This window comes from Canis lupus, chromosome 1 (genome assembly GCF_011100685.1).
Source record: "Canis lupus familiaris isolate Mischka breed German Shepherd chromosome 1, alternate assembly UU_Cfam_GSD_1.0, whole genome shotgun sequence".
Lineage (NCBI taxonomy): Eukaryota > Metazoa > Chordata > Mammalia > Carnivora > Canidae > Canis > Canis lupus.
In genome coordinates this window covers 69,943,555-69,963,764 of record NC_049222.1, presented here as the reverse complement: position 1 = coordinate 69,963,764, position 20,210 = coordinate 69,943,555, and the positions used below count along the sequence as shown (strand labels likewise).

Here is a 20,210-nt window from a genome sequence, read left to right as displayed (position 1 = left end):
AAAAAAATCAAGCCTAATACCCTTATTTTACAAACTGAGTCACTGGGTTGAACCCCCTGGTTGACAATCTCTCAGTGACCATGCAGCTTTTCAAAAAATGGTCCTTAGAATATGCAGTATGACTCATGATAATCATGATCTTTCCTAAAATAAAATAAAAAAAAGTTTTATTCTTGCCACAGAAAGGTCAAGCCAGCAGACAACATTCCATTCCTGTTGGAAGTATTATTTATTTGTCCCCAAGTGAATGTGTCTGAGAACCCATTCTTCACGGCCTTTAAGATTTTTTAGGACAGCAATAATCTCAACAGGAGTGACTATTGTCACTTGCCCAGATGTATGAGGAGGGGCACAGCCGGGCAAGGAGAGTCGCTGAGAAGCTCACAGCTGATGGCAAAGCGAGCCACCCTCGGAGAGGAGAGCGCTCCCAGGAGCCAGGAGGCTGGGCGCTCATTCAGTGACCAGAGGGAGGGCAGGGGCCACAACAGGGGCAGGGGCTACTATGACACTGCGAGATCGGACAAAGGGGCTCGGAGCACAATGGACTGTCCTGATGCTGGAGTCGCTACTTTCTCCCAACAACACTCCCAGTACCCACAGGAGGGAACTGGGCAAACCCCGAGATGCCCTCAGGGACCTGGCCTCCTGGGGACCTGGCCTCCTGAAGACCTGGCCTCCCGGGGACCTGGCTGGCCAGGGACCTGGCCCCCTGGGGACCTGGCCTCCCCGGGGACCTGGCCTCCCTGGGACCTGGCTGCCCGGGGACCTGGCCTCCTGAAGACTTGGCCTCCCTGGTACCTGGTCTCCTGGGGACCTGGCCTCCCTGGTACCTGGTCTCCTAGGGATCTGACCTCCCTGGCACCTGGTCTCCCGGGGACCTAGCTGCCCGGGGACCTGGCCTCCCAGAGACCTGGCTGCCCGGGGACCTCGCTGCCCAGGGACCTGGCCTCCCGGGCAGCTTCACAGTAAATCTGTGTCCCCACAATCGCCTCGCCGGTCTCTTTCCCTTGCCATCTGGGCGATGGCGACACAGGAAAGGGGGTTTTCTGGGAGGCAGTGATGTAGCAACACCTGACGTGCGATGGCCCAAGGCCAGGGGTCCCTTCGACGAATCCCAGAGCCTGAGAAACCAAGTGCTCCTGACCCGACGGCACATGAGGGTCGCGCAGAGTCCCTCTCCTCTAACTCTGTATCAATAAAATTCGACTGTCAACTCCTCCAGGGCCATGTTTATTTCTCTAACCCACCACCACACCTTGGCTATTCATAACAGTAAGAGAAACAACATGCAAAAGTACAGCTGAAACCAATACAACACTGTGCGTTCCCTGTGCCGGAATTAAAGTAAAGTTAAGATAAAGAAGAGAACTGGAAAAAAAAAAAAAAAGAAGAGAACTGGCCTGAGGATACATCAGTAACGGTCAGGTCACATCATGCTGAGATGTGCTTTTGCACCTAAAATTTATTAGACATTTTCCAAATCATTAAATATATCGAATATCTTCATTTTCTTTAATGGCACGGGGTTCCAATTGTATGCCCCATAATTTAATTATCTACTCCCTTACTTACAGAAATAAATTATTTTTTCTCAAAAAAAGTTTAATTAAGAAAACAAAACAAAAAATAATAAAGAACAATAGCACTAACTAACCTATATGGTGTGATCACTAGGTTCTAGGTACCAAAGTGAGCATTTTACACATATTAGTCCACTGAAGCCTCTGAACATCTCTATGTGGTAGGTATTGGTATTAACTCTATGAAAATAAATTGAAAAATAGAAGATAAAAAAAATCTGTTTAAAATCATATACCAAAACAAAGAAATTTAAGAATAAATTACAACACACAAGAAAAAATGCAACAGATACAAGGAATTGGCTTGTTTTCTAGATGGGACAAAGGGGGCAGAGATGTGGGTACTGGCTTAAGAATGAAACACTGAGGGGGAAAAAAGGAATTCAAAGATTTTTAGGAAGTCTTACTGGATACTGTGTGATGGAATACATTGGCCCTCTCAAAAAGACCTTTAAAGTAAATTTATATTACTCACAAATTATTTTAAATTTGAATTTTTGAGTTTTTTCCAGGTATAGCGAAATACTGAAATTGGCTTATGGGCCTAACAAAGCAACTTAAGAGGGTCAAGGTTCATATGGAAAGGGCCTCACCCAGTGTCAAGGGCATCAGAGGTGCTCAAAGCTGTTAGACCTCTGGCACTGGCACAAAAATAGACACAGAGATCAATGGGACAACACAGAAAGCCCAAAAAAGAAAAATACACTCATATGCTCAATTAATCTATGATGAAGGAGACAGAAATACAACAGGAAAAAGTCTCTTCAACAAATGGTGTTGAGAAAACCGGAAAGCAACATGTAGAAGAATAAAACTGGACCACTTTCTCAAACCATAGACAAAAAATAAACTCAAAATGGATTAAAAGACCTAAATGTGAGACCTGAAACCATAAATCTCCTAGAGGGAAACAAAGGCTATCATCTCTTTGACATTGGTCTTGGCAACATTTTTCTAGATACAACTCCTAAGGCAAGAAAAACAAAGCAAAAACAAACTATTGGGATCACACCAAAATAAAAAGCTTTTGTACAGCAAAAGAAATCAACAAAGTGAAAGGGCAACCTACAGATTTTTTTTAAAGATTTTATTTACTTTTGTTTTTTTTTTTAGATTTTATTTATTCATTTATGAGAGACACAGAGAGAGGCAGAGACACAGGCAGAGGGAAAAGCAGGCTCCATGCAGGGAGCCCGACATGGGACTCGATCCCAGGTCTCCAAGATCAGGCCTTGGGTCAAAGGCGCTAAACTCCTGAGCCCCCCGGGCTGCCCTTATTTACTTATTTGAGACAGAGAGTGAACACCAGCGAGGAAGCAAGAGCAAGGGGGAGGAGCAGTGAGAAAGGGAGAGGCCGACTGCTCGCTGAGTAGGGAGCCCAATGCTCAACCCCAGGGCCCTGGGATCATGACCTGAGCCGACTAAGCCACCCAGGTGTCCCTGGGGAAGATACTTTCAAATGACATTTGTTTAATAACCAAAGAATATATATAACTCAACACCAAAAAAACAAATAATCTAATTAAAACATGGACAGAGGACCTGAAGAGACATTTCTAAAGAAGACATCCAGATGGCCAACAGACACATGAAAAGATGCTCAACGTCTTCATCATCAGGAAAACACAAATCAAAACCACAGTGAGATATCGCCTTATACCTCTCAGAAGGGCTAGAATCAAAAAGACAAAAGAAGAAGAGAAAAGAGAAAAAGAAAAGAAAAAAGAAAAGAGAAAAGAAAAAGAAAAGAGAAAAAAGAAGAAAAAGAAAAGAAAAAGAAAAAGAAAAAGAAAAAGAAAAGAAAAGAAAAGAAAAGAAAAGAAAAAAGAAAAGAAAAGAAAAAAGAAAGAAAAGAAAATAACAAGTGTTGACAAGGATGTGAAGAAAAAGGATCCCTCATGCACTGTTGGTGGGTATATAGTTACAACCACTGTGGAAAACAACATGGAGGTTCCTCAATAAATTAAAAATACCATGTGATCCAGTAATTCCACTACTAGGTATTTAACCAAAGAAAATGAAAATAATAATTCAAAAACATACATGCACCTCCATGTTTATTGCAGCATAATTTACAATATCCAAATTGTGGAAGCCACCCTGGTGTCCACTGATAGAGAAGATATTATACATGTCTATATAATTCCACTATAAATATCTATGTATATTTATATATTGGAATGTTAATCAGGTATCAAAGATCTTGCCATTTGCAAAAAACATGGACGGACCTGGAGAGTATTATGCTGAGCCACACAGAGAAAGATAAATATCCTAAGAGTTGACCTCTATATGGAATCTAAAGCACAAAACAAATAAACAAAAACCAGAAACAGACCTACAGAAACAGAATTCACACTCACGGCTCTCAGGGGTAGGTAGGAGGGTAGGATGGGCAGCGGGTGGGGGGTGGGAGACGCAGGCTCGCGGTGGGCTGAGCAAGTCCGAGGATGAAAGGCACAGCGCGGGCAGCATGGCCGGTGGCACGAGCTGGGGCTGGGGGGTGACCCACGGGGGCTGCACTCGGGGTGAGCACGGCCTAACGTAGATGGCCAAATCCCTAGGCTGTCCACCCGAGACGACTGGACGCTGTGTGCCAACCATACTTCAATTTAAAAACAAAGTCATGCCTCTAAACGATGTAATTACATCTCCAAATCTCAGGGGTACAAGTGGTAACTCTGGTTTGGCTGAACAGGGAGAGTAGCACAGGATGAGAACTCACATACGCAGAGCGATGCTAATTAAGAATGCTGAACTTGGCTCAGAAATTCTGGATTTTAACCCGAGTCTACCATAGGTGTGAGGCCACACAAGTCACCTCGTCTCACGGAGTCTTGGCTTCTTCAGCTGCAAAATAGGAATGTTGGAATCTGCATGGCCGAACTCACAGAGCTGTGTCACGGGTCCCAGGACATAAGCTCCGTGAAAATGCCCCGTAAGCCCTACACCACTCGCCTGATTCGAGGGGTGGGACTGCCCCAATTATAATCTGTGGCCCTCTGCCCTTGCGGTTCTGCCTCCCAGGGACCGTTCAGCAATGTTTGGAGACGATTATGGCATTGCTAGGGACTTGCTGCTTGTTTTTGTTTGGTTGGTTCATTTAAAGGTTTGTTTTATTTATTTGAGAGAGGGAGAGTGTGTGTGTGAGTGGGGGCAGAGAAGAGCCCCGAGCAGACCCCCCACTGAGCACAGATTCCATCACAGGCTCCAGCCAGAACCCCAAGGTCATGACCTGGGCCAAAGACAAGGGTTGGATGCTCAGCCACCTGTGCCCACCAGGCCCCCAGGGGCTTGCTACTTGCACCTAGCAGGTAAGTTGTCTGCATTTTCATACAAACATTCTTCATTCTGGGCTCAAATACTAATTATATATAAATTCAGGATAATACTAAAAAACTGCATTTGTTTGTGTATTCAACATCATAGTGCAATGCCCAGCATGGTAAAATCGTTCCAGACCATCCAGTAGCTTGTAAATTAAATATGGTAAAATAGTTCCAGACTATTTTAAATAAGTTAAATATTAAAAACCATAAAATACTTTGAAGATTAATTCCCTAATGTCACACAGCACTTATAATACAGGATTAACCTCAACCTACAAAAATTCTAAAGATAATGTAATGAAGTGATTTCTTTCCTTTTTAAAAAAAAAAAAAAGTTTTATTTATGTAAATAATCTCTATATCCAACATGGGGCTCCAACTCACAACCCTGAGATTAAGAGTTGGATGCTCCTCCAACTGAGCCAGCAACGCGCCCCGATCAGGTGATGTATTTCCAGCCACGCTTTGATGCTCCCTATGATGCTCCAGATTAGTTTACATATTGCTTGATATCATCTTAAGAGCTTTTTAAATGTTTTTTTGTATTCCTAATTACATTCTTAAAACATAAAAGAAAAACGAAAAAAACTTCAGTCTTCTTCTGCAACCCAGTGTATAAAGTACCAAAGTCAGTAAAGGCCAAAGGAAACTAATTGTTGCAGCCACTGTTTCAAAGTCTACAAAGCCCTTAAAGCTTATCCGTCACCACAATCCCTAGCCACTGACAGCACCATACAGGCACATTCAGAAAACCTAATACTAGAGAGTCATATTTAAATAGAATATTGACAGAAACTTTTAAAAATAAGGCATCATTAAAATCCTAAATATTAAAAAAATAATAAAAATAAAAAAATCCTAAATATTTGTGTTTAGGGAATAAGCACACACTTCCACCTGTTAAACCTCAGCACTAAGCCATGCCCCACATGCCTAAAAATAATGCAGTTAGAAAATTCACTTTTATATCTTTTAAGCTTTCTAATTGACTCAAAGCGTTCATGGGTGCAAAGGCAAAGCCTTAAAGTTACAGCGCTTCTGCACGAGGAAGACAAGCCACACACCAGCACAGACGAGAATGTCTTTGACCCCCATCTTTTGACATTATTTTCGGAATTTTTTGAAGCTGTTAACTTATATTGTTCCCAAATTTGCTGCCTCATTAAGATTTACTAGAATTTCACTTCAATTTGCTACCGTAACTTTTCTTCAATGCTGAGCACTTTCATTTTTCTTGCTTTTCTACAACCATGAAAAGAACTTGAAAGATTGATGACAGAGCAAAACTGGAGTAAAAGTAAAAAATCAATCTCCAACAGGAGGATTTTCCACATCTACCCAGTGGTTCACATGCACACAATGGTATCAAATACTTTCACAATTATACTTCCCAGGAAAGAACTGAATGCACAAATATGCAATTATTATTGTGTAAGATCAGCAATTTTCACGTTACAAAATGATGAAATATGGGATTAAATGTTGCAAATGCCTTTTAAAACCCCCAAAGAATATTTTTCCATTAGTGTAAAAAATTATCTTGTAAAAAATTAACATTCTCCTGAATTCAATCAGTTTCTAATTGTTCCCTTGCGTTTTTTCAGCGCTGATTTATCTTATAATATTACTACTCATAAGAAAGCACATAAAACCAACAAAAGTAAATCCAACTAGAATTAACAATTAGACAATTCTAGCCATTTAAGAAACATGTAAGATTTATTATATTAAATATTTTTCTTCTTATTTTTAAGCTAATGTATAATTGCAGGTAGTGGAGAAACAGACTCTTTCATATACTTGAAATTAGGATATTTATATGCGGCCATTCTAATTCATTGTCCAGTTCTATTCCTAAAAAAAAAATATGAATTTCCATTAAGGAAGAATTTCAAACATCTAAGAATGGGTTTTAAAATCAAAGACCCATGTAAATCTGAATCCTTTTTTTCTTTAAAACTAGATGCCAAAAAACAACAACAACAAAAAAACTAGATGCCAACAAGTAGAGGCCAAAAGTAGAGCAGCTCATTGTGAATGTGCTCCCTTCCAGAAGCCTGTTTGCAGGTCACTTAATTGGAACTTGGCACACAGTCTCCCATTGAAACACGTTATAAACGCCGCTTCTTTTCCCAGGCCTTCCCACAAAAGCCCATAAGCAGTTTTTAAAGAAAAATAACATTTGATACTTTAAAACAAACAAAAAAGACGTTCATAAAAGATGCAAAATGTACGTCGTGACCCTGTCCCCTCCCGCCTCTGCGCCCGTCGTCGCCCACACAGCACCCTGGAGAGGGAAGCGGCCAAATCCTGGGCCTCCAGGCCCCTGGCCCCTGCGGTTGCCGAGCCACCCCACCCCATGGCTTCGGGACCTCTATCGTGACCCTGGAGTTCCTGAACCCTCCGCCACTGCTGGTGTGACTGGGTGTGCCCGAGCACCTGCAGCCCCTGTGGGCACCTGCAGCATCTCTGCTGCTACCAAGCTCTGCTCTGGGTACAGAGGACGAGCCGGAGAGGCTGGGGAGGGTGACAACCGTGCTCAGGTGGCAGGGATGACAGGTCATGTGGGGGCCAGCGACTGGGCGGGGGTCACCAGCAAAGAGGGCGGGCTGAGATTTTGTCATTAACAAAACCAAGAGGAGAAAACCAAACCAAAACAAAACTCCCGGACAGGAGAGGCCTTCTCTGGGGGCAAAAGGAAGCCGGCAGGTCCGAGGTCACAGGGTCTCAAGCACAAGGAACCGGTGCCAAAGCGGGGAAAGCGGGTCTGTGCAGAGCCTCGGGGGACATGGCAAAGCCATGTCTTAGTCCTGACGCCCGCGGGGAATAGGGAGACACAGAAGCAGGCGGGTGGTGGGCCCAGATGTGGGTTCAGAAAACAATGATCACCTCCATTTTACACCTAAAGAAATGTAAAATGACACAAATCAAGTCACCTCCCCTACCTCCGCAGGAAGTCTGTACCCGGATGTCTTCAAACAAGGCCCATCTTCCAGCTGTCTACACCGCCTCCCAGAGAGGGAGAGGCAGACTCACAGGCTAAGGCAGCCTGCAAGGTGAGACCCAGAGCGCAGGCCATCCTCTCTTCCCCTCCTCCGGGCACTGCTGGGGCCCAAATCCCGAACAAGGTGCACAAGGAAAGAACTCCTGGGCCACGTGCCCTCCACACCTCATGACCCCAGTGATCTTCACTGGAGAGGCAGGAGGCCAGAGCTAGGCGAGGAGGGCCAGGCCAGCCTGGGGGGGTGGGGGACTGCTCAGATCACCCCGAGGGCCCGGACGGACGTGAGAAGGGGGCAGGCCCCACGGAGGGCCGGGTAAAGCAACTTAGAGAAGTGCTCCCCCAGATTCTACACTGAGGGAAGTAGTAGGACAAGCTCTCCGCAGCAAAGCAAAATACGGAACCTGGGGGCTCTCCCAATCATAGATTGGGGGTCCCTGCGAAGTCACCTTGCCTGTTCCACACTCTGGGTCCTGAGGACTTAGCTTCTGACTTCTCCGTTAAACGGGACCACCTTTGCCCTCCAGCTGTCTTCTGACTTCCGTGTGTACCTACGATCCTAAATTTCAAAGAAAACCTGTCCAAATAACTCACAAGTATTTTATTTTATTTTATTTTATTTATTTTAACGATTTATTTATTTATGAGAGAGAGAGAGAGAGAGAGGCAGAGACACAGGCAGAGGGAGAAGCAGGCTCCATGCAGGGAGCCCGACGCGGGACTCGATCCCGGGTCTCCAGGATCACGCCCTGGGCTAAAGGCAGGCACCAAACCGCTGAGCCACCCAGGGATCCCCCAGGTATTTTAATATAACATATAACATAATAGATCATTGCTGATGACATTAAACTTTGTGTCACCTAAATACTCTGAAGGACTATCATAATGTTAACCCATCATATTTTACAGGTATGGACCAGTAAGATCATAATCTAATTGTTTACTGCATTAAGTTCTAAAACCTCGTATCGTGGGGCAAGGTCGGTTAAGTGCTTTCGGCTCAGATCACGATCTCTGGGATTCCAGGATCGAGCCCCGAATCAGGCTCCCTGGTCAGCGGGGGAGTCTGCTTTGTCCTCACCCTCTGCTCCTCCTCGGGCTCATGCCTGCATTCTCTCTCTCTCTCTAATAAATCAATAAAATACTTTTAAAAACTCTCTCTCTTTATCTCTAATAAATAAATAAAATACTTTAAAAAATAAACTATAAAATTTTAAAAATAAATAGAAAATTCTATTTTTTACAAAAATCGCTAAGTAATACAAATTTCTTTTTTTATGTATCTTCTCTCCCCAGCTAAACTGTGATCTCACAGACCAAAAATTGCCTGGAATGCATCAAGAATATTTTTTTCTTTTGATATTTATTTGATTTCAATTTTCATTTGCTTTGATTTTTTCCAAATTCATTAGCATTCCCCAGAAACATTCTAGTTAAATAAGGGGAGGAGCCACTGCAAAAGGTGCCTTAAAAAGAAACCAGAGGCCCAGAATGGAACCACAGGGGCGAAGGGCCTCGTGTCGGCAAAGCAAGAAGTGACACCTACCCTAACCGCCCCAGGGACTTACCCGTCGCGTGGGGTTTCCTGGTGGGCACGAGTAAGTTTACTGACAGACCTGTCCTTTCTCCTTCGGAGGGTGACCTTGCCTAAAAGGATGGATCCTTTGCCCACAGTTTCCTTCTTTCCTCCCCATCTCTACCTCTAAACCCTGCCCTCTCCTGCAGCCTGACGGAGCCCGTTCCTCTTCGCCAGATGAGAGGCTGCCCCGTTCAGGACTTGCTCACTAAAGCCAACCGGGTCTTCAAATGTACTTGGGGTTTTTGTTGTTTAATACTAGTAAAGGGCATCATGGTCCACAATCAAACGGAAACTCAGATCTGCCTCTCGAACCGCACCAAGATGTGAAAACAGCCAGTCTTCCAGGGCAGCTTCCTTCCCCACCCCCTGCTCCAGCAGCTTTAATTAGATACTGCAGCTCTCCGCCACATACAAGGGGTTCTTAGTTTGGGCCAATTGGCTGGTCCTGTTTATTATTCATACCCCATTAATTTTTCAGATTTTTAATAGACTTCTACCCAAGTTTATCATGCAATATTAAATTGGTACAACAATGAGTAATTTTTTAAGAAACTACTATGTTGCAGTCATCCTCACCATACACAGGACTAAGCAGCAAGAAACCCACTTTACTTTCCAGAAGAGATTTTGGAATCCTCTTTTCCTACCTGGCCACTGCTCCCTGCTTCTGAAGGGTTCCTCCATTACGGCAAATACACACTTACAGAGAACCGACCCTGACATGCCACCTGGCAACACTTTTCAAAAGGCTTTTGCAAAATTAATGTTTAAATAGGATTGCTTAAATACTATTTCCCAAAATTACTGTTTAAATGCATTCTATTGTTTAAACAGGATTATTTCTCATATACCCAGCTAAAATGCCACCAAAGACACTGAAGAGCTGAGAGCAAATGGGCTTATAAGCATTTAGTGTAATTTAAATTTAAAATAAACTTTAGAGTAAAACAGTTAAAAAAAAAAACCTTTAAAAAAAACAAAACAAATGAATAAACAAACAAACAAAAAAGCCAAAACAAACCCATAAATACAAAGAAGTGAGGGTGGCCTGAGGGGAGTGTGGAAGGGGGATGGGAAAATGGTGAAGGGGAGGGGGAGGAACAGGCTTCCAGTCAAGGAATGAACAAGTCACAGGGATGAAAGGGCACAGCGTAGGGGTCGCAGTCCCCGGTGTGGACAGACGGGGGCTATTCCATCTGTGACGGGGTGCAGCCCACTGTACAGACCGTCACGTCCCCATGCTGCACAGTTGAAACTAAAGTGACATTGTGTGTCAACCATACTCCAATTAAAAAATCAAAGCACCTCTTTGTTGGTGATCGGAATGGATAGGAAATAGTTGGGTTGATAACCTTTTTGCTTTTTTTTCCTCTTCTTTATTTGATCTTTACTGATCCGTTCATTTTCTTTACTTCTCTCCAAATTTATGTGGGGTGCATCAGTGACTAGAGAGAAAAAGTCAAACAATAATATGTCTGATGTATTTAAACAAAGATAATTTAGTGCAAAAACAAACCAAACAAACAAACAAAGGAAACAAGCACTATATAAGTACCAATCACCCATTAGAGTCATTTTCACGTCGAAAGCAGGACCAAGCAAACTCTTCTGTAAAGGACCCCAGAGTAAATATTTGGGGCTTTGCATATCACATGGTCTTGGTCAAAACTATCCAAGTCTGCTGTAGACAAACACAGAGGAGTAGGTGCAGCTGTGTTCCAATAAAACCTCTTTACAAAGCAGAGGGTTGGCCAGAAGTGGCCCATGATCTAGAGCTCCACTAACAATCATCCTCTCCCCGGGGCCACAATTCTCATGATATCAGAAAAGATCATTTTTTTCACCCATCTTGTATATGTCTATTTGTGACTTCCACAACATAACCACTGATAGCAACGCCACTCCAAGTCTGGTCTGTGGTCGGCGTCAAGAGACTGCTTTAGAAACTTCCATAGGAGGAAGCAAAGTAATTTTGTCTATTGAATTTTGGTTTCTATTTTGTGGGGTTTTTTTTTCATTTTTCTAATAGTTCATTTTTTTACTCTATTTTACAAAAATATCAGTTGGCAACAAATAGGAAATTAAAACAAAACAAAACTGGTCCTTAACCACAAATAGTTGAGAAGCACTTAGGAGCCTACTTGTTAACGTCATCTTCAAAAGACTCATTTACAACACCCAACAATTCTAATTATGAAGCTATGCCCCCAGAAATAATTACCAAATCAGTATGAAAATGCTGTTGTCTCCTTTTTTCACAGACTCTATCAGCAACTCCCCTGTGCGTACAAAATCACCACTGACAGTTTTCAGGCTGCGCCTTCCTGGACAATAACTTACTGTTCAGAATGGAGTGCCTTGCAGAGACTTAGTAAAAATTCAAGTATAATTGCATATTCTGAGGTATAACCTTAGAAAAGGGTATAACCTTAGAAAAGAAGAAACCCCCTTATTTACATTCAATCCTAGAGGTCAGTTCCATCTTTGGGATCAACTCTAAGAGACCCTAGTGATCATTACACACAATGCCTTGTGGGAAGTCAGCTCAACCCGCAGCACAAGCCCGTGTGCCTACGCGATCCTGATCTTACCAAACTCCTTATTCTAAATAAATAAATAAATAAATAAATAAAATCTTTTAAAAAATTAGTAAAGTATGTTTACAATTTAAAAACTAAAGGTTTGTAGAAATAGACATGCTGTCTTTCCAGGACTAACATACACTTGTGACATCTAGAAGGTAAGGGGTAAAGTAAGGGCAAGGCAACCCGGGTAATAAGTCTAAGTACAGCACTACGAGTTAGGGCAAAATTATCTGGTGTGTTTGTGCATGGACTTCATTACTATATTTTTCAACAATATACCTGATGATTAATATGGTTAAAATGATGTATCTTCACAGAGAACATGTATTTGAAATATAAATTATTATATGCTTCCTGTTTACAGGTAAGCTTGTCAGAACTTTATAAATCCTATTACTAAGAAAAACTTTGCCACATTCTCATCTGCATCATGAGCATTGATTGAATTGCCTCATATGATGCCATTGGGTTTTATTTCCCACGCAATTCTTTAAATATGGAAAATCAAATCAATATGCTATCGAGCTGCTTGCAATTTTAGACATCTAAGAAACAGTCCTACATTTGATCGTAGTAACAAACTAAATCTACTAATTTTAAACAGAAGCCACAAAATATGCTAATAAAGTACCATATATATTTGAAAGCACCGTCTGCAGACATTTCTAGCCCACCTCCATCTGCTCTTGGTAAACCAGTGCTCTAGAAATGGAAATCTGTTTTAATATAGTCTGGATCAGAGTTTGTGGGATGGAATCCTGGACCCCTACTTACTAGCTGTGAGACTTTACATTAGTCACATGAATTCTCTTTACTTCAGTTTCTACCTGTATAATCTGAGAATAATAATTATAATAAAAATGTATACATATTATTAACAATAATAAATAATAATAAACAGCTACCGCACAGGGCCATTTTTGAGTGAGTTCATACATGAAAGCTCTTCGGCTACTTCCTGGTACAAGCTAAACTACTAAATTATGAGATGGCACCCCGAACTACACAGAATTAGGGAGATAGTGTATCTGCTAACATCATTTAGAAGACTCCAAAAAGAAACTAAGATGAAGAATAAACTATCTACTATTTTTCATCATCCAGACCACTTGTACTCTCTGTGATTATGGAAAATGAAGAACAATCTTGAGCAGTTTTCTAAAAATTAAAGATAGCACTGAAAAATATTTCTAAAGCAAAACACCCATTTTTAAAAGTAAAATCACAAACTAATTCTAGGTAAGTTCCCAGCATCCTTCCTTTTATATCCCATTGTCCAAACGAGGACACGAGGCTAACCCCAAGCTTCACTGGAAGCTGGGACAGGGAGCTATCAACCTATGTCTGTGTGGGAAAAGTAGCTACAAAAGGAAAAGGAGAGGCGCGCCCCGGTGGCTCAGTTGGTTGAGCATCTGCCTTTGGCTCACGTCATGATCCCGGGGTCCTGGGATGAGCCCCCACATCATCAGGCTCCCTGCTCAGCGAGGAGTCTGCTGCTCCCCCTGCTTGGACGAGCTCTCTATGTGTCAAATAAACAAGAGGAAAGAAAGAAAAGAAAGAAAGAAAAGAAAGAAAGAAAGAGAGAAAGAGAGAAAGAGAGAGAGAGAGAAAGAAAGAGAGAGAGAGAGAGAAAGAGAGCAAGAGAGAAAGAGAGAAAGAGAGAGAGAGAAAGAGAGAAGCGAGCTACTATAGATCTCCCACGTCTCATCATCGTACATCCGCCCATCGCAGCTCTCCCTATCTCCTCTCGCCAAGCTCCCCTCTCGCCCTCTCTATTACCGCAGACCCTATCTCCTCTCTCTCTCTCCCTCTCTCTCTAGCCCTCTCTTCTCTCCCCTCTCTCCTCTCTCCCTCTCTCTCTCTCCCTCTCTCTCTCCTCTCTCTCTCCTCTCTCTCTCCTCTCCCCCTCTCTCTCTCCTCCCTCTCTCTCTCCCTCCTCCTCTCCCCCCCCCCCCCCCCTCCCTCCCTCCCCTCCCCTCCCCTCCCCTCCCCTCTCCCTTCTCTCTTCTTTCCTTTCATCTTTCTTTCTTTCTTCTTTCTTTCTTTTCTTCCTTTCCTTTCCTTCCTTTCCTCCTTTCCTTTTCCTTCTCTTTCCTTCCTTTCTTTCCTTTCGCCCTTTCCTTTCCTTTCCTTCCCCATTCCTTTCCTTCCTTTCCTCCTTGTCTGGAATACCACCCTCTCTTCCCAGGCAGCTAGCACTGTCTAGGTCTCGTAGAGGCAGCACTAGATAGTGGAAGGGACAATGACCCAAAGACTAGTCTTCCAGCAAGAATTTTCCATCAAGTCACTTCATTTATCTGAGAACCTAAAAAGTTGGCCAGTCCTTAGAGAAATAGCATATTCTAGGCCTGAGGCACAATATATACCAGAGGAACCCAGATCTCAGACTCCTGGCAACATATTAGAAGGTCTCTAGACCCAGTTTGCAAGTCCACCCCCGCCCCCCCCCCGCCTCCCTGGGGCCAAAGACGGCACAATTTGAGCATCAGATAGAATAACTCCAGTAGCCTGAAATAGATCAACTTTGTCTAAATCCATCAGTTCATTATAATACTCAAAGGAAAAATTATAACCAAAATTCACAGGTCACCTTTGGAGTAGCCTAAAGAACTATTATTCTACAAACCTGGTGATAAAAGAGGAAAAAATATCAAGCATTTATCCTGCCTTTCCTTATAAGCAAAGAGTCATACAGGGAATCAAACTGTTAACTTAGGCAAAGTTCTTTACAGAAATTTTCAGCTAATGATGCAAAAAGAGTTACAATATTAGCATTTTGAAACCTTTTAACAGAATGATGGATCAACACAAAGATTATCAATGGATGATCCATTGAACAGAAAGCTGAAGGGGAATTTTAATAAGGATACATGAAGTGACAAGATGGTAAATCTTAACATCACCAAAAGGCAGGACAACGAAACCTTATGCCTCATGATGTCACACGATAGGAAATTCGCAGCATTCTTGCAAATATTCAAAAACTTAATCCAGGGTCCTTAATCTAGGGCACCTGGTGGCCCCATCACTTAAATGTCTGCTTTCAGCTCAGGTCATGATCCCACAGGCCTGGGATCTAGTTGCCCACTGGGCTCCCGAGGCCACTTCTCCCTCATAAACAAACAAACAAACAAATAAATAAATAAATAAATAAACAAACAAACAAACCTTTTTTTTAAAAAAAGAGTCCTTAATCTACCAGTTTACTGGAATATAAAGAACAGAGAAATACGTTAAATGACCACGATCTATACAACCTAATTTATTTAACAAACACACACAAACACAAAAAAGGGGAAATCTATAGATGAAAAAAAACTCAAAAGACGTGTCAATCATATATAATGCGTAGACTTTGGATCCTAATTCAGAACAGTTTTTTTAAAAATTATAACAAAGAGAAATGTGAATATTGACAGAATATTCGATGACTTAGGAATTACTCTTATTTTTATGTCATGGGAAGAATATTTTGGATATGCTTTTTTATAAAAAGATTCCTTATCTTTTAAAGATACATACTAAAGTATTTACAGATAAAATATGTCTGGAGTATACCTCAAAATAATCTAGTGAGAAAAAGGTGACAAATAATGAGGTTCAGTCTACTATCCTACTTTTGAAAATGCTTGAAAGTTTCCATAAATAAATATTAAGGAAAAAAAAAAGACAGGGGCAGGGGCAGGACAGCTAGATAATGTCTATTTAGAGTCTCTTCTAGGTACAGTTTTCTGTGATCAGTAATAAAGGTACTAACTTAACACCTGTACTAATTAGGAATTGGTGAATTGGTGCCTTACTGGCGCAGTTGGAAGAGCATGAGACTCTTGATATTGGGGTCATGAGTTCAAGCCCCACGTTGGATATAGAGATAGCCAAAAAAAAAAAAAAAAAAAAAGAAGAAGAAGAAGAAAAATATTTATAAAAAGAAGAACGGTGTCCAAACTAATAATCCAGCTGATTTTATGACCTCTAGTTCATTTCAAAATTAACATAGTAGAAAGAGACTCCTGAACCTATAGCCTAGTTTTCCTTTTTTCAAACTGCTAGTATCAACCCTCTAGCAAGTTATGAAATCAACTTGAGAGAACATTAAAAAGCACGTTTTAAAGGCTGGAATGGAGTGGAATGGGGTGGGGTAGAAGAGAATGACACGGGGTAAACGAAGAACAGATGCTACAGAACAGGACGGAACACGAGCAGTATCGTCAATACGTGGCTTCGGCAGGTGCTCCCCAAAACCCAGGGCCTCTGTACACACCTGTCCTGGACGGCACCGTCCACTGTCAACTAAGCCACCGAATCACTTCTGTTGTTTCTTACTCAATACGAACAGACCTAAAAACATGGGTATTTAAGAGACCACTGAGGCTTTTAGCATTTTAAGTTGTTTTGTGCTTTAGATCTAAACTGCTCTTCCTGTAGCGACTTACCTTTGCCATTTCAAATGTTCCGTAAGTCAGTTTTAGGGACAACCAGGGAAGGAAGGCCATACTGCTGGAAGGGGACATCTGTAATTGTTTGACTCTTAGCGATTCTGGTATCATGAGAATGACACCGCATAAAATCCCAATTCAAAATACAACCTCCTAAAAACAAACAAGAGGCCCCTGGACGGCTCAGTCGTGAAGCATCTGCCTTGGGCTGAGGTCGTGATCTCAGGTCCTGGGACCCAAGCCCCGGCTGGGCCCCCTGCTAGTGGGGGGTCTGCGTTCCCCGCCCCCCCGCCCACTTCAGCTCCTGCTCTCACTGTGTGCACGCTCTCTCTCTTTCTCCCAAACAAATAAAATCTTTACAAACCAACCAACCAACCTCCGGCTAAAAATAAAGAAGTAGAGGGTTTTTCTAAATCCCCTTAGTTTTCTCTAATCTTATCCATTACTACTTAACTTTCTTTTCAATTGGATTATCTAAAATTCTCTTTTGCAGGGCACCTGGCTGGCTCAGTTGGTGGAATATGCGACTCTTGATTATGAGTTCAGGATTTTGAGTTCAAGCCCCACTTTGGGCATAAAACTTACTTTAAAAATAAATATGTAAAAATAAATTAAAATTCCTTTTGTTAGACATCACTGACAGGGCAAAGTTTAAAATTGTATGATGAGAGCTGGACAAAAAAGAAAAAGAATCCTATGAATATTTACTTCTATAGCATAGTTTTATTTGCTCTTGTAATAAGTTTGCTTTTTGTTTTTTTAAGTTCAGTGAGCCCTGGTGATTTGTGGTCAGGGTTATACACTGAGCCAAACCTCTTTTCCCTGGTTTGCATATCTTCTTTGCCCTTTATTTGTCAACTTTACTTGTATGGCTAGAGCATCAAATCCCCTCTTTCCTTACTGAACTTCATTTTATTTCTAACCTTAAAATCATAATCTACATATTCTAAAATACAATTTGCTGGAGCACCTGGGTGGCTTGGCAGCTAAGCGTCTGCCTTGGACTGAGGGCGTGATCCGGGGTCCCGGGTCCCAGGATCCAGGCCCATATGGGGCTCCCTGCATGGAGCCTGCTTCTCCCTCTGCCTGTGTCTCTGCCTCTCTCTCTCTCTCTCTCTCTCATGAATAAATAAAACCTTTTAAAAAAATAAATAGTAAAAAAATACAATTTGCTATTATTCTTTCAATTTACTTTATATGAAAATAATAATGAGCAAACGATTCATGTAACATCTAGTTTACTAATAAAAGCATTAAAGATCAGTGATCATAGAAGCAAAACAGAGAACGCTTGGCCATGCGCCCTGGATCTTTCTCTGGATTAGAGCTCATAACCTCATCTCATAAATTTAATTTATTACATTGTTAATTTTCATAATGATTTCAGTAGCCATTTCAATGTGCTCTAATGAATTTAGTCTTGTTGATAAAGGCTGTAATTCTCTAATCCAATCATTTGTTTTTCTGCCCAAAGCATGTGTCGTTTTATGAAAGTTATTTAATTTTTCCTTAAGTTTTATTTATTCCCTCAAAAAACTACAAGAGAATGAATTATGGGAGAAACTGCTTTAATTAAGTAGACCATCTGTCATTGGTGGTTGTTCTCACACTTCCTCTTAGCCAAAAGGCTGAGAACAAACTAGATTCTTTGTTTCGATAATCTTTTTTTTTTCTTGTTCTGTAAATAGTCAAAATCTTTAAAGTAGCCATTCTTAAGACTCCTGAACTTATGACTTAACAATATTACTTTCTCTAATTCATAGAGAAACACATTACTAAAACTTCCTAAAAAAAATTTACCTCCCTCACTGAGTTTCTCTGAGGATTAAATAAGAAAATATAAAGCAGTTAGCAACATACAGGAAGCACTCAATAATATCATTACAAAATATTGCTCTCAAGATGAAAATTTGTTTAAATATTTAATTTAGCAAGTACACTTAGGCAAAAAATTTTGGTAAGATTAATAAAAATTTACGTGTATTAACAAGCTGAATCCTCTCGACTCCTGAAATAAATCAATTATTATGCCAATTTTATAGATAATGAAGTTGTGCCTGGACACTTGTTTAATAGGCACAGTACGGATGTGTAGGAGCATGGTGCTGGGAAAACTGGGCAGCTACATGCAGAAGAATGAAACCGGAACACTTTCTTACACGACACATAAAAATAAAATCAAATGTATTAAAGTTCTAAATGTAAGAGCTGAAACCATAAAACTAAAAGAAAACAGAAGCCATAACATCTTTGACATTGGTTTTAGCAACATTTTTCTAGATGTCTCCTCAGGCAAGGGAAACAAAAGCAAAAATAAACTGATGAGGCCACACCAAAACACAAAGCTTTTGCAAAGGAAACCAACAACAAATGAATAAGCAACCCACTGAATGAGAGAAGATTTTTGCAAATGATATATCCAACTAGGGATTAACACCCAAAATATATAATGAACTTGTACAACTCAACACCAAAAAAAAAAAAAAAAAAAAAAAATTAAACATGGGCAAAGGACCTGAAGAAACATTTTTCCAAAGAAGACATCCAGATGGCCAACGGACACATGAAAAGATGCTCAACATCACTGATCATCAGGAAACTGAAGATCAAAGCCACAGCAAGATATCACTTTACAGAAAGGCTAGAATCAAAATGACAAAAAAAAAATAAGAAATGCTGACAAGGATGTGGAGAAAAAGGATCACTTGTGCACTGTTGGTGGGAATATAGATTATTGCAACCAATAATCAGTATGGAGGAAAACAGGATGGAGGTTCCTTAAAAACTTAAAAATAGAAATACCATATTATCCATTAATTCCCCTAGTGAGTGTTTATCCAAAGAAAATGAAAATGCTAATTCAAAAAATATATGCACCCCTATATTTATCACAGCGTTATTTACAATAGCCAAGATGTGAAAACAACCCAAGTATCCATGGGTAGATGAATGGACAATGAAGACATGTTGTGTGACACTCGATGGAATACTACTCAGCCATAAAAAAGAATGGGATCTTGCCATTTGCAACATGATGGAGCTAGAGGATACTATGCTAAGTGAAATAAGTCAGACAGAGAAAGACAAATACCATATGTTTTTACTTACATGTGGAATCTAAAAAAACAAAGACACAAACAAAAACCAGACCCTTAAATACAGAAAATAAACTGATGGTTGCCAGAAGGGAAAGGAGGATAGGTGAAATAAAGGGGATTAAGAGGTACTAACTTCCAGTTATAAAATAAATAAGTTATGGAGTTGAAAAGTACAGTATAGGGAATAGAGTCAAAAATATTGTAATTACGTTGTGTGGTGACAGATGGCAACAGAATAATGTAGAGAATTGTTGAATCAGTATGTCGTATACCTGAAACTAATATAATGTCGTATGTTAATTATACTTCCACCCAAAAAAATTCTGTAAGTTTATTTATTTATTTAAGGAATCTACACCCAACCTGGGGCTTAAACAAGGCCCTGAGACCAAGAGTCATATACTCTTCCAATTGAGCCAGCCAGATACCCCCAAAAAAATTTAAGAGAAAGTGTAGAACCCTGACAATCTGCCCCCACAGCTGTAGCTATAACTGCCATAGTTTAACACTACTAGGAATAATGTTGTGGACAGGGTCAGAGGAACAAGCTCATCTAGCTCTCTATTTAATGAACCAATGGAGAGTACATCTTTTTTTTTTAA

General features: G+C 41.0%; 1 protein-coding gene across 9 annotated transcripts in view; it reads right to left on the bottom strand.

Annotated features, from left to right (window-relative positions):
• AKAP7 (A-kinase anchoring protein 7) overlaps positions 1-20,210 on the bottom strand; it is a 127,327-nt gene that overhangs the window by 95,755 nt on the left and 11,362 nt on the right. For all 9 annotated transcript variants that reach the window (XM_038526791.1, XM_038526792.1, XM_038526794.1 and 6 more), the window contains exon 3: positions 10,795-10,934. In XM_038526791.1, the coding sequence (XP_038382719.1) occupies positions 10,795-10,934 (140 nt within the window). The remainder of the gene's footprint in view (positions 1-10,794; positions 10,935-20,210) is intronic.